The following is a 13,544-nucleotide window of genomic DNA, read 5'->3' as shown; positions in this document are numbered from 1 at the left end:
TTTTGTCCTGTTTTCCTACAAAAAAATTGTTTTTGGAGGAAATATAAGAAAAATATGGTAGTTTTAATCAGTTAAGAAGAAAATTGGTAATAAGCCTCCCCAATTGAATATAGGAAGACCCACCTTCCATCACACAAATCCTACTCTTTTCACTCATCATCTTCATCCTCTTCCTGGCTTCGCTCTCAGCATCCATGAGCTCCCCTATTCGCCTTTCGACTTCGAACCGTTTCACCATCTCTCCATCGTTGTACCCCTCGTGGTAACTCAAAGCAATCTCCACCCCCAATCCGAGATCACTCGCCACTTGGAACGCATTCATCTGCTGCTCAGCGTGCAGCGGCCATGTTGCGATTGGTACCCCGCACCAAACGCTTTCCAGCACCGAGTTCCATCCGCAATGAGACACGAACCCGCCAACTGACTCGTGTGAAAGAACGTCCAGCTGCGGCACCCACCCCACCACTTTCCCGATCCTAGATGTTCGATCCAGGAATCCATCCGGGAGTACTGCGGCGTGGCTGATGTATTCGCTGGGGAAGACTGCCCGTTTCTCGTTAGGGGATTGGCGGCGCAGAGCCCATAAGAAACGGTGCCCGCTGAGTTCCAGGCCGTGGGATAGTTCTTTCACTTGGTCTGCGTGAAGACTCCCCTGGCTGCCGAAGCACACCAACACCACAGACCTAGGCGGCTGCTCGTCCAACCATTGGATTATCTCCGACGACCGGAATCTGAAGATGGCGTTCGATTTAGAATCGGACCAACCGGGAATATCGGCGAGGCCATGGATTGACCGTAGGCTGAATCCTGCGAAAACGAGTCAAGGGCAAAAGATTCGAGCTCTGCAAACGTGTTTATGATTATTCCCTTCGCTCTCCTATAATCACGAGCACAGTGAAGGAATCTGTCCAGCCACAACTCCTTCTCCACCAATACAAGAGGAAGGGCTTCCGGCGGAAATGGGTTCGCTAAGCTCGGGATCTGCTTCAATTCGCACACATCTTGATTCTTCTCATCATGGAGAACCTGAAAGTGAAGCATAGCACCCAGGAAATTCGCCGGAGAAGTGAAGAACACGTAGCTCGGGATATTGAACTCCTCGGCTACATCTATCATCGACGTGCACAGCATGTCGACCACCACAGAGACAGCGTTCGAGCTGCGGACGAATTCGGCGACGTTGGATCGTTGGCTGAGGACGAGGTTGTGGATGAAGTATCCACGCGTTTTGGAGCTCCACTCCAGCGCCGCCTCTGTGGAAGGTAGGTGGAAGAAGTTGACTCGTGGAGAGAGAGGATCATTAGTGAGCTTGTCTAGGAAGGAGCCGCTGACGGTGTCCACATAATCCGGCAGCTTCATAAGCAGTAGTGTCACGGAGAGTTTCCTTGTGCCTGTAAAACGTACGAGTGAAGGTTGTGTACAGTACGGAAAGTGAAGATATATTAAAATCGTGTTCGTACCCGGGGAAATCGTTTTTTGCCGATGAATGATGAGATTGGCGAATTCGACGATTTGGACGTGACCCATCACCGGCCATGGGATGAAAATCAATTCACCATTGCTGGACTCCTCCATTATTCTCTCTCTTGTTGCAGCTACCTACTCAACTTTGCTCTTTAAATAAAATGTTTGTTTTGTAACGTTGAGAGAGATCGGATAATGTTAAAGCAACAAATAATATTTTGATCCATTATATTTTTTTACTATTATATTTTTAGATTAAAATTACACTTTCCCAATTGAGGTGAAATTAAGGTTAAAAAATTTCTTTAAAAAAAAAAAAGAAAGTGAAAACATTAGGAGAATAAAAGGACGGCCTAACAAAATTTAGATGAAAAGATCTGTTTTGTCTTTACTCAAAAATTGCCAATCAATCAGAAACTATCATTCAGGTGATCAAGTATCTAGTTCCATGATACTTCGCGATTTTAATTGGAGATTCTTCATAATGTGCATCAATGAAAATTAATAAAAACGAAAGAGCAATTGAAAAGGAAGTATTGTGTCATGAGCTTGGAGACTGAGTGACACCCATACACCATTCAAAGAGAGTGATCTCAACTTTGGGATCTTTGAAACCCCTCCTCCACAAAATTAATAGGAATATCTCAACCATGAATGTAATAAAAGAAAAAATTGATAGAAATATATGCTAAAAAATTTGAAACTATTGTGAAGACTATAAACAAATTAATAACTTTCTTTTTTACAATAAAGACTACAATCACACTAATATAGACATCTTTCTTTCGAATGACACAGTTGGCTGTAACAGTCTCGGATACACAAAACCTCCTCTCTATAAGCTTTGCATGGAGATTCAAGAACCAAAAAATTGAGCTCCAAGTAATGAAACAAAACTCTTGCGGATCCAAGTAAATTTTTTCCAGAGCAAACCAAGCTTCCAGGAACGGAGTTTCAGCTACCTCTATAACAGGGTTTGAACAATGTAGTATCAAGCGTAAAATTTATTTGCAGTGTGTGTTCAAAGAGCGACTACTTTATATGTACGGTAAAAGATCAAGAACTGCAAGCAACCTCTGCCGCACGTTGCCTCATCATTTCCATCACAGCAGCTCTTCGTCGGGACTCAGACTGCTGTTGCAGCCGTTTCATATGTACTCTCAAGTCCCTTGATGAATAATGTGAGCATATAAAAATACAGTTCCACAACAAAATCAAGGGGTCGATGAAAAGGAAAGTTACAACAGGCGCATGTGTGCATGCACAGGAAGGGGTGCTGTGTTTTACGTGTGTTTAATGTTATTTACACTAATTATTGTTATTAAGCTCCATTTTATATACAAACCTGCATCGTGGCACAAGGCATTCAGATTCTTTACAGGCTTGAGAATGAATTTGAAGGATACGCCACATTCTCCTACAAGGAACACAACCGCCAGCTGCACGTTTTTTGCACGTCCTAGCATGGAGGAAAAGTCCTTTCACCCCGCGACAATTAGGGTACTGGCAATTTGGAAAGCGGCACATGGAAGCATGCACCAGAAGATTGAGCATTTTCGTTAGCTGCAAAACCAAACAGACAAGGGAAGAACTCAGGCTGTTGATGTTCAACACATTTCGGTGGTAAAAATTTGACAGTCAATCATACGAGTAGACATATTTTAATTAGAAAAGGAGAATCAATTTCATATTGGAAGAACCTTCATCCACAACAGCAAAAGAACGATAAATGGCCACACGGTAATTCTACATTCTACCTAAGTATTTTGGTCACCAATGGATGTCAAGCACCGTAAACTTGTCGAAGACAGAACTTTCCCGTCTAAAACACACTAAAAAGTCTAAGACAGTAGAATGACACAAAAACTCGAAACGACTCTGAAAAAGACACAACAAAAAATAAAAGCTCTACATCAATGTAAAACAAACAAAACAAAACAAAACAAAACAGAAGTATAACAATAACAAGTCAAAAAGAGCAGAACAGCAGAACCTTAAAAACTGAGTGGAAAAAACAACACTAAAATAAAAGCTCGAGAACAATGTCAAACAAAAACAAGAAAACAGAAGTACTACTAACCTGTATGACTCGTGATTCCCTGGCTCCTATATTTTGCACATCACGGTCATTGGAAGGATTATTAGTCAACTTATGAGGATGATCAAGGCCTCCTTCCTTTTGATAACAGGCATTGCATATCTCGTAATCTGGGCACGTTTCACAACGCCAACCTTGACCAGCTTCTATAACAAGGCGACATACACTGCATGTTGCTAGAAACGAGGGGGCAGTGGGATTATGAAGATGGTAAAGAATCATCATCGAGGAATGTTTAGCCCGGCGAAGGGTGTCATATTGATAATTGTTTACTTGACACAGGTTCATAAATGCCTGTCTGGTATCAAAGAATTCACTCACTAGAATACCATCTTTGTCTTTGGTATCATCAGGAACTCCAGTAATTTGAACCTGAAGGTAATACCATTTCTTAATCCATTTACCAAAGGTAAATCTCGTGAAAGGAATACAGAACCATTGAAAATACAAAAAAACATGTCAAGTTGTGAACAGGTTTTGATTACGAGGACTTACAGGATGAAGGGCATGCCTGTCCTTGTGATTTACAGGATGTCTCTCTCTGTCTTCAAGTTTTTGTTCTGCATCATAGCACCTGGAGAAAAATATGTTATTAGTTTCAGCATGCAGCATTTTGGAAACTGAAAAAACAGAAAAGTTTTTACTATGATAAAGGGTTAGCATGATCCCTTACATGTCACACAGCTGAAATTTTTTGCACTGTTTGCAAACCCAACGATTTCCAGAGACCATTAGAATGCAGCAGTGAGTGCATGTGTGCTGCAAGTGAACCATAATAAAATCTTCTTTCATTGGAGATATTGTCCCACCAAGCTATGGAAAAAATAAACGAAGCTTGTAAGAAAAAATTAATGGAAGTAGCAACTGTGCTCTACCTAGATAAGAGCTAGAAAGTATGCCGGTCACCCTAATATTATTGCATTGAAAAGCCATAACATATGAATGATGAGCAATAGAACAACAGGGATACCTTATGCAACAACATTAAATCTTTTGATGCATTGCCGGTAAGATCAGTTTGGCCAGATGCCTTCAAAGCTCTTTTAGTAATGGTCTTTTTCAAAAAACCTTTCTTCTGTTGTTTTATCCCATCATCTTCTTGTTGCATTTGATATATGATGTCTTCTGCCGAACCAGGCCAATAATCTCCATCGAAATATGGCAACCGAGCTGCAGTCACCTTTGCTTTAGATTCCCCAGTGCAAACAAAGAAATGGTCATACAGATTTGTAAGCCCGACTACAATATTTTCCCTTTCAGCTTTCTTTAACATGGACAAATACCTGAGACAAAAGATGCAATTAAAATTTAAACGGAAATTATTAGCATTTGTATCTCTAGAAATCAACAGTCTCATTATCAGAAATTGCCAGACGTACCACTCCCGGAGTTTATCAGATTTTGGTGTCTTCTGTATTTCTGGGTGGCAATATAAAATATAGTCTTCACCCTTCACTGGAGGGCAAGCCCATATGTAGCAGCTTGTGAAACCACGTTGTTTGCAATAATCTAGGTATCCAATCTGGAAAGGAACATGCAAAAATATTAATGGTATTCACTTCATTGAAGTGAACAAATGATTTTGTGACTAAAGGAATCGGCAACAAGATCAAATAAACAAAAGCCAATGAACTTGGTAACTTGCCAAAATTTCATGGTACACAAATGTACGAAGTGCCTCTCCTGTCACTGCTCTGATATCTGGCCTGAAATATTTAACAGAATCTAGATATGCGAGGTAGACTCGGCGATGATTTGGCTGCTGACATTCTGATCCAAATTCTTGAACATACATGCCGAATAGGCATACTTCAACACCTTCAATGTTTTGAAATAAGAGTATTACCTGAAACATAAATGCTGAAGTTTCAAAGAATTTACTTAAAAGAGAGATCAATAAATGGTAATGAATAACATTCTTAAAAATATACATCTTCTTCTTTCTTTTACAGAAAGGTAACAAACTAATGCATAGCCGTACTTCAAATGGTACATCTAAAATTATTTTTTCCACATTCTTAGTTAAGGTCCCATAAACCACCCAATTACCAAACACACAATGGCAGCATCAGCATTCAGCAACCACACTTAAATGTTTAGTTAATAGTTAATCAACTTTAGATAATTTATTTGCAGTTCTCTTGAACGCTCTCACAACAGTATGCATATTACAATAATGGACCTGATGATTCGGCTAAACACGACTTTGAAGAAGCAACCTCTATATAAGCAAAGAGCAGTAGCAAGATGCGACTTGTTCGGAATACAATATTTGTTAATAACTTTGGCAAACATGGCACAATCGAAATGAAGAAAAAGTTTTAAATTGCATATAAGATAGAATTCATTCTGATGAGAGAAAAATTCATGACACTCCATAAGCAACACCTTAGATTTATATGAAAACTCTGTTGGATAATTTTTCTCTTGAAAAATTTCAGAAAACCGCGGTTTGACTTCCATTTTTTTGTCCACTGATGACACAACTCTTACAACAAGTGCTTCTGCTCCAGGTACCTGAAAATTAATATGATAATAATAAAATAGACAAGAGCAAAAGAAATGAGAAGCATTTCTTGCTATGCGATCAAATAACTTGTAATACAAAGAAGACAAAACTTCCCTTTTCCATAATAAGAATGTGTGTGCCCATATGTATGAGAGAGAGAATCACCTCATCATAAGCTTTGCCTTGACGTAATGCTCTCTCCTGCCTTTCGTGCTTAAGGCGACTGAATAATCGCTGCTCTATGTGATCACTCAAAATTGTTTTTGGCAAATCTTTTGCTCCAAGAACAGCACTGTGTGGCAATGGAATTCGCTCTCCTCTTTCAACTTCTAATATATAACAGTTTGGGCAGGTGTACTCGGCTTGTCCACCATCATTTCTTTTACCATTAAATAATGCACATATTTGATGTTGCCAAGCTTCACACTTGTCGCATTGAACCCACTGCACAAAATAAATTCAACTTGCAAAGGACTAATCTCAGAGCCCAAACATAAGAGAAAATAAAAGGTGGCATACCCCTTCTTCAGGGTTGTCATCGTTTTTCTTCTTCTCCACCCTTGTCTTTGGAATGGAAGTTCTATCAACAACAATGGTGTCTCCACGAGCCTCGTTATAGCATGGAATACAGAAGGAATGACGAGTGTCACCAGCTCCAAAGGTGTAATACATTGCATTTCTTTTAATTCGAGCGCCACAAGGCGTACAATATATAGGAAGTGGTTCAAAGTTAAGCTTCTCAACTGCACACAACTGACAAGAATTTTCATTCATTGAATGCCCCATTGCTTGATTCTTTTCTGCTTTTGCTTTGCTCTGTGTAATATAAGATGAAATAATAACTTCATCAGAGGGTGGAAGTTCGATAGTCAAACACACAAGGGGCGTATACAGTTGAGCATAAACTTTATTGAGAAAATTAGTCAAAGCATAAATGAATAAGATTTAGCTTCTGGGAAATACCAAGTGTTAAAACTATCTGCTATGACCCCAATCCTGATCATACAACAAAATCAAAATCCCAATCCAAATAATAAATCAAATCAAAACTGCATATCAAGTTATGGTTACCAACTGAAAGATGAAAAGGGTTCAAATTAATTGAGCAAATTTCTTATTAATGGGCAAGGTTTACTTAGTTATTTATTAGTTAGGGCATAAATAATGCTTATGGGCCTTAAAAACTTGTTTATGTTTCATTATATATGTATCTTTTTATTAGCTTATTATCATGAAGCACACTAGACTTTATTTTAAGCTCATACCAGGTTAATAGCTTAGGGTTTTCTCGCATACATTGTAGATAATTGAACTTTTGTGGGAGTAAGACAATTTTCATCAATAAAAATTGAGTTATTCTCTCAAATTTGGGAGCAATTCTACAAGATTTACAAACAAAAAGTAGCTATCAAGATTCGTTTGTGTGATGCTCAAAACCCGAACTTATCATCTACATATCATTGAAGAGTGCCATCCAACAACTCCACAACTTTACTAGATCTACAAACAAATCAAATTGTAATGTTAGATTGGTCAAGTCCAAACCAAGATCTCGCTTTTGGGAACTAGGTTGGGTATAGTGGTGTTTGTGATCAACTGAAGACATCCTGATAAGATTGTCAGAGTTTTGATCGGGGTCCCTTCAATCTATCGTTGAAGTTCTCATTACTTTCTTTCGAGAGGAAGAGAGTACACGGGAGGGAGAGACCATCAAAATAAATAGAAAATTTGGAATTTGAAAATTTTAATGGGTATGACACCAAAGGCAAAAATAAAACATAAAAATTGAAGCCATGCTTCAACCTGCTGTTTTCCGCATCTATCAACTCAATCACCCACAAGTCACAATATCGAACTTTGTTAGACACAAAATTCTTAGTATTGTCCTGTTAGCTAGAAAAAATAATCACGACTTTTCATACTTTATGTTTCATATAACGAAATTTAATTCTAGTGAATTATCCACAACTTTTACAACGAAGATGCTTTCTCGTGTTGAAAAGTAACACCCACAGACCTAGGGGATTGGTCCTCTTTAAAATAAATAAATAAACTATAACTGCAGCAATTCCATGTGCAAATAACTTGATTAAACATACAACATAGGCACAATGAAGACTGACCTGACCGACCCATTGTCTAAGTCCTTTAATGTGTTGCCTGACTTGTTCAGGAGTAAACAGTTCAGTTAGTGAGACGCCATTTATTTTTGGCTTCCCAGACTTGGATGCATTGTCACAAGAAATCAACATAGTTTCTGGTTTAGATTGATCCATTTCTTTCTCTATCTGAATGAAGTCCTGCGCACCAAATACAGATGGATTACTTGATAAATTAGGCTCGGCATCAGGCCTTCTAGCACTGGTATCATCTAACTTATCATTTTTCATTTCCACATTCTTATGATTAGACTGCATAACACTCTCATGGATCTCCACTCTTACTTCAGAACTTTCAGATTTCACAGGGATATGAGAATCATCGTACAGTTCAGGACGCTGTGCATCTTGGAGAAGAAGTTCATTTCTTACATCACTAACCAGGGAGGGTGACCTCACACCTTCCGAGACAAAAAATGGGGAGGTTTGTTCAGTTTTCATCCGTTTACGAGAAGGTTCTAGATCTTCTGAATTTTTAGCTATCACTGAGCTTGTCTTCAAACCCGACTGTCCAGCGATTTCAGCAGTATCGCAAGTCTTACTGGATCCATTGACAGGGCAAAGCAACCCTGGTCTGAGATCTGAACAAGCAACTGCCTTTCGCTGTGCTAGTAGAAAATTTTTAACAGGTATACAAACCGGGCAACTTGCATTCTGGCAGTGCCTGCGATGATCGAGTATACCCTTGGTATCATTACAACGAGGAAACGGACACTTAATTGCATTGCAACAATCCAAATGAGCCAACAGCTTTTGTGCCAATATGCAGTTAGATTCTTGGCATTTCCCTACTGGTGCAGAACATTTCCTAGCATGCAGCAAAAACAAGATCCATCTCTGTTGGTTCTTAAAGTCTCGCTCACGATTAATGAAATTAGATCTACATAAAGCTTTGTCAACAGTTGGAGGTTTGGCTGATCCAGAGGCATCATGTTGGTCATTTACCGATACTTTGGAGCACATATTGTTTCGCTGATCTTCATCTATTTCACATACTTCGTGACCAAAGTCCTCTCTAACAGTTTTATCTAGTTTGGGTCTCCCTGATACACGAGATCCATCTTGAGAGTTGGAATACCATTGACCGCATAATGCTCCATTATGTCGGATGCCAATGGAAATATCCTTGAAATCATTTTGAGGATTAGCAACAAAATGTTGTGGATGCGATAACTGTTGCATCTGATCTGACCTTTGAGTTAATGGTGTAGCTCGAGAGTGGTCTTCCATGGAATTCTGTTGGAACTGATTATGAATATCAGAAAACTCGGATGGCTCAGAGACCTGCAAGTGCAGACCATCATTAAGAAGCTCTTTTTTGAGACCAGACTTGTACCCAGGAACTATACTAGATGATTGGTGAGACGGACTAAAATTATTTTTCTTTAACAAAAGCTGGTCTTCATTTTGCTGCTTTTGGAGTCCGACAACTTGCTGGCAATGAAACTGATTGTACGGTTGCTCAAGTTGTTGATGTTGAAGACATTGTACAACATTTTCTTTCACTGGATAATTCGACAGATGATTCATCTTTTCCAATTCATCTATTGATTCAGTCTTCACGTTTTTCATCTGTTGAGTGAAGTGAATGCTTGGTCGATTAGTCATCAAATGTGAGTTTATTTTTGGCATGGATTGCGACGATGTAGCATTCAGACTCTCGTCATTTGTCATAGATCCAACAGAAGTTACAGGAACATAAAAGCTACCCGATCCCAAAGCATAAGCTGCACTAATTTCGTATCCATCACCTGAAAGTAGGTTGGTTGCAATGAGAATACAATTAAAAACAAGAATGAATATTACTATTTCTTTCTTTTTTTTCCACCAAATCACAAGATCCAAAATTAATTTTAGGATAGAGGAACAAGTATTTAGAGAAGAGAGAGCGACAGTACCTTGCATTATTGGAAGATGATGCTGATCAAAACGTTCATGCAAGGGCTGTGCAGAGTTGTCAGTTAAATAGCACTCGGAGGTTCCCGCACTATTAATTTGGGAAATATTATTTGCCATAATCCCCATCCCTCCACTTACGGGTCCATTTGATAATCCATTAGACCTCTGTTCAAAGGTAGATCTAATTCCACTACCCATATGACCCTCAATATCACGTGAGATATGACTATTTTGACTACCAAACTGCTGGTTTTGTTGCGTAGACTGTGCAGCACTGGAAAAGGTTTCAACAGTAGGGAACATGGAAATATTTTTAGATGACTTTAGATTCATGGGACATGAATTAATAGCCTTATCACTCAAGCCATCATTATTAGGATTATTAAATCCAGGAGTGGGGATCATTTGACTCCTCATTTTTTGTACACCAACTGATGATACCATGTTGATACCCCCAGAATTAATTGAGAAGCCATTTGATTGTTGATATAAACCAGCCAAAGATCCTGAAAGAAATATCCAGTGAGACAAGAAAGCAACGGCAAGTGAATATTGTATTTCCAAATCTCAAGCCAAAATTACCATCATATGTATTTAAAGAGCCACAGGGCGCACTTCCAGAAGGCACATTTCCAGCGGGGAAGAAGCTCCCGTTGTTGAAAGTGGGTGATACCATTGTGTTAGTACCATTGCTCGAAACGACAGAACTATCCACAGAGGTACTCGTCAGGGTAGAATTGTTAGTTCGTGACAATCCAGGAGTTGGAATCATCATACCAATGGGAAAAGATGAACTGACGTGCGAAAACTGCTGGTTGTCATCCCTCATAGGCGGGCGTTTAATCAGAGCATGCAAACGATTTTCTAAAGTTGCCATGTTCAGATACTCGTCCTGAAAAAGAGGATTCGAATATGGAAGAGCTAAAGGAAAATTATATCCAACAGCATGGAACTTCTATAAAATTTCAAATTCTATAGCACCATGTCAGCATATACGGTTTACAAGAGTCAAGAAGTGCACAAGTCAATCAGAAAGGCAAATTCATACAACACCTTTGACAAAGCACTCCTGAATAGACCCTCTTCTAAACGTTTTACTATATCGATCATTTTTTTGTTGGAAAGCTCTGGAGATTGCCGCTTCCTATGCATGAGAATTTCATAGCTGCAAAATAATAATAATAAAAAGCTAAAAACTTTAGTAGCATTCTTTTTATAGACATTTCACCCTGTGTGAGTTGCCCATTAGGATGAAAACAATCAACCACAAAAGTGGCACAGCCATGAGAGAGATGCGAGAGAACGTCAAAAAAATCATTTATCACATCTCAGAAAGACATTGACAAAAATTCTTACATCTTAGCCTGCATATATTTGCGTGCTTTCACAAAATCAGGATTCCTATTCAAGGCATTGTGATGGATGCTAGGACTTTGTGTCTGGCTAGGCAAAGCACTTCCATTTTGCTGTGGTGGCCCAGGCAATGGATTGCAAGCCTGATTTGGTATTTGTCCAGTGATATTCCCAGAATAGATTGTTTGTAAACTCATCTTTATCTTCTAGGCTAATATGTAAGTTCAGCAAAACACGAATGACCTGAATTCCAAAATGTAGATATGAAGAGCTGTGTAAAACCAGTCTGTGCACTAATCAACATGTAAAGTTTCAAACATACAGAACAGATTTCATGAATTTTAAAAGCAAATGGCTATTGATTATACAATGAAAATCGGAAAAGATGGTTCCAGATATCAGTTCCAACTTCCATCGGAAATTAGCCACATTAAAATAATCAAGATTTGAAAATTTAGTTCAAGGAAACCAACTTATACAAAAAAGCAAAACCTTTCCACTTGTGAAGCCTGATTTTCACCAGGCATACCCAACATGCCTTGTCGTACATTTTGCAAACCTCAAACAGGAGAAAGGACAAAATTTTCCAATTTTCCACAGCATCGTTTATAAAAGATATGACTAGTGTCCAAGTCCACATCAATATGCAAGACTGACTGATCAATTCTGAACTACAGGAATCATACAATCAGAAGGAAAACAAAAACAAAGACCGTTAAGATTGGTATTCGTACTTAACTCAATCCCAAAAACTAAAAGGAAAGATTGTCCAAATCCATATATATCACTCTCAACTCTCAAGTACTTAACATAGCCGATATTTGAACATTTAACGCACACCGATGTCGTCCAGGAATGAACAAATGAAGCGTGAAATTTACAATTATCAGGTGCCAGTGCAACACATAAAGATGAGTCTTGGATAGGACGGAATCTGTCTGACATCATGTTAAGATTGAGACTTTGACCTGACTGAACCCAAACAACTTCCAAATGATTAATCTAGTGAGTGTGTGACATTTAACATGGACAAGCCAAAATAAATAGACTCTTGACAGCTATTCACTTCATCATATGTCTAAAGCCCCTCAATGCCAACTCAGAGTCTCAGACCATGCAGCATTGACCCAAACAACAATATATAACTAAAGAAACAAACCAATGCTAAAAAAACATTGCCCCACGTCCCCATATATTGCTTCAAAATTTCTATTCTTTGATGACAGACAATAGAAGGATGATGAAACTGAGACCTATTACACGTTTTGATGGAGTCGAAATTACAACGGGAATCAAATAGAATCTAATAAATTAGGGCTTTCCCAAAAGGAATAAAATGACCGCGTGGATTTTCATGTTATATGTTTCAAATTGATCAGACAAAAACAAAAAAGAAACAAAGAAAAGAGAAACCAATAATCAGATTAAAACCCTAAAAAATCCAATAAATCGAAAAATACCAGAGAGCACAACGCAATTCAAAGCATGAAAAATTAGGCGAAGCCGAACAGGTACGAATTGAGTATGATTGAGCGAGCCGACGATAGGACGACGTCAGAAAGTAAAGGTTGATAACGGAGGAGCAGAAGAAGAAGAAAGGGTGCGATTTTATTTATTTATTTTATTTATTTTTATTTTTTAACAGCATCCTGTTATTATTTGTTATTTTGATTTCTATTGGATACAGTTATAATTTATTTTATTATTATTATTAATCAATTAATTAATGATATTATGATTATTTATTCATTCGATCTCTACAAGGAAAAAAATAGTTATAATTAAAAAAAAATTTTAATATCTTAAAATATAAATTTTCTATAACTTTAAATTTTGATTTATAGAATTCCATCTCGTTAGATAATTCTATCGGAAATATCCAATAGATTAAATTTTATTTTGATTCTACAGTTCTCTGTTGATTGGATTTTGATAATTGTTTTTAAAAAAAACTAAAAACTTAATAATATCTAAATCCATCAATTATTTGGGCTAATATTAGCTGTCAGAAATAGATTTGGAAAAAAATATCGAATTTTCGGTATACCGAGATTACCGTACC

At 38.1% G+C, this 13,544-nt stretch overlaps 1 protein-coding gene and 1 pseudogene across 4 annotated transcripts; both read right to left on the bottom strand.

The window, feature by feature from the left end:
- Window positions 1–44: 44 nt before the first annotated feature.
- LOC140968971 (anthocyanidin 3-O-glucosyltransferase 2-like) lies at window positions 45–1,628 on the bottom strand (annotated as a pseudogene).
- Window positions 1,629–2,217: 589 nt separating this feature from the next.
- LOC140968969 (histone acetyltransferase HAC1-like) lies at window positions 2,218–13,111 on the bottom strand. Of its 4 annotated transcripts, XM_073430180.1 has the most exons (18): window positions 12,943–13,111; window positions 11,486–11,725; window positions 11,183–11,294; window positions 10,712–11,021; window positions 10,129–10,635; window positions 8,195–9,981; window positions 6,591–6,887; window positions 6,237–6,515; window positions 5,951–6,079; window positions 5,208–5,408; window positions 4,942–5,084; window positions 4,533–4,845; window positions 4,236–4,375; window positions 4,058–4,136; window positions 3,545–3,934; window positions 2,810–3,027; window positions 2,539–2,632; window positions 2,218–2,428 (listed from the first exon to the last, which is right to left on the bottom strand). In XM_073430180.1, the coding sequence occupies exons 2-18, from the start codon at window positions 11,677–11,679 to the stop codon at window positions 2,423–2,425; spliced, it is 5,199 nt and encodes a 1,732-aa protein (XP_073286281.1). In that variant the 5' UTR covers window positions 11,680–11,725; window positions 12,943–13,111; the 3' UTR covers window positions 2,218–2,422. The 4 variants fall into 4 exon arrangements, with proteins under 4 accessions (XP_073286281.1, XP_073286278.1, XP_073286279.1 ...); XM_073430177.1 differs by having other exon boundaries at window positions 2,218–2,632; XM_073430178.1 differs by having other exon boundaries at window positions 2,218–2,632; window positions 11,486–11,726; window positions 12,956–13,071.
- Between the last annotated feature and the right edge of the window lie 433 nt (window positions 13,112–13,544).

The sequence above is a fragment of the Primulina huaijiensis genome, unplaced genomic scaffold (assembly GCF_012295235.1).
Source record: "Primulina huaijiensis isolate GDHJ02 unplaced genomic scaffold, ASM1229523v2 scaffold38877, whole genome shotgun sequence".
NCBI classification, from domain to species: domain Eukaryota; kingdom Viridiplantae; phylum Streptophyta; class Magnoliopsida; order Lamiales; family Gesneriaceae; genus Primulina; species Primulina huaijiensis.
Note: the sequence above shows the minus strand (reverse complement) of the source record. Positions and strands in the feature narration are given on the sequence as shown.

Bases quoted from the DNA above. Each gene is read 5' to 3' on its own strand.
- LOC140968969 (XM_073430177.1), bottom strand. From the start codon at position 11,679: ATGAGTTTACAAACAATCTATTCTGGGAATATCACTGGACAAATACCA. The intron at 6,516-6,590 runs GTATGCCACCTT...TATTTTGTGCAG, and splicing joins ATGACAACCCTGAAGAAGGG to TGGGTTCAATGCGACAAGTG. The intron at 4,846-4,941 runs GTACGTCTGGCA...CTTTTGTCTCAG, and splicing joins TCTGATAAACTCCGGGAGTG to GTATTTGTCCATGTTAAAGA.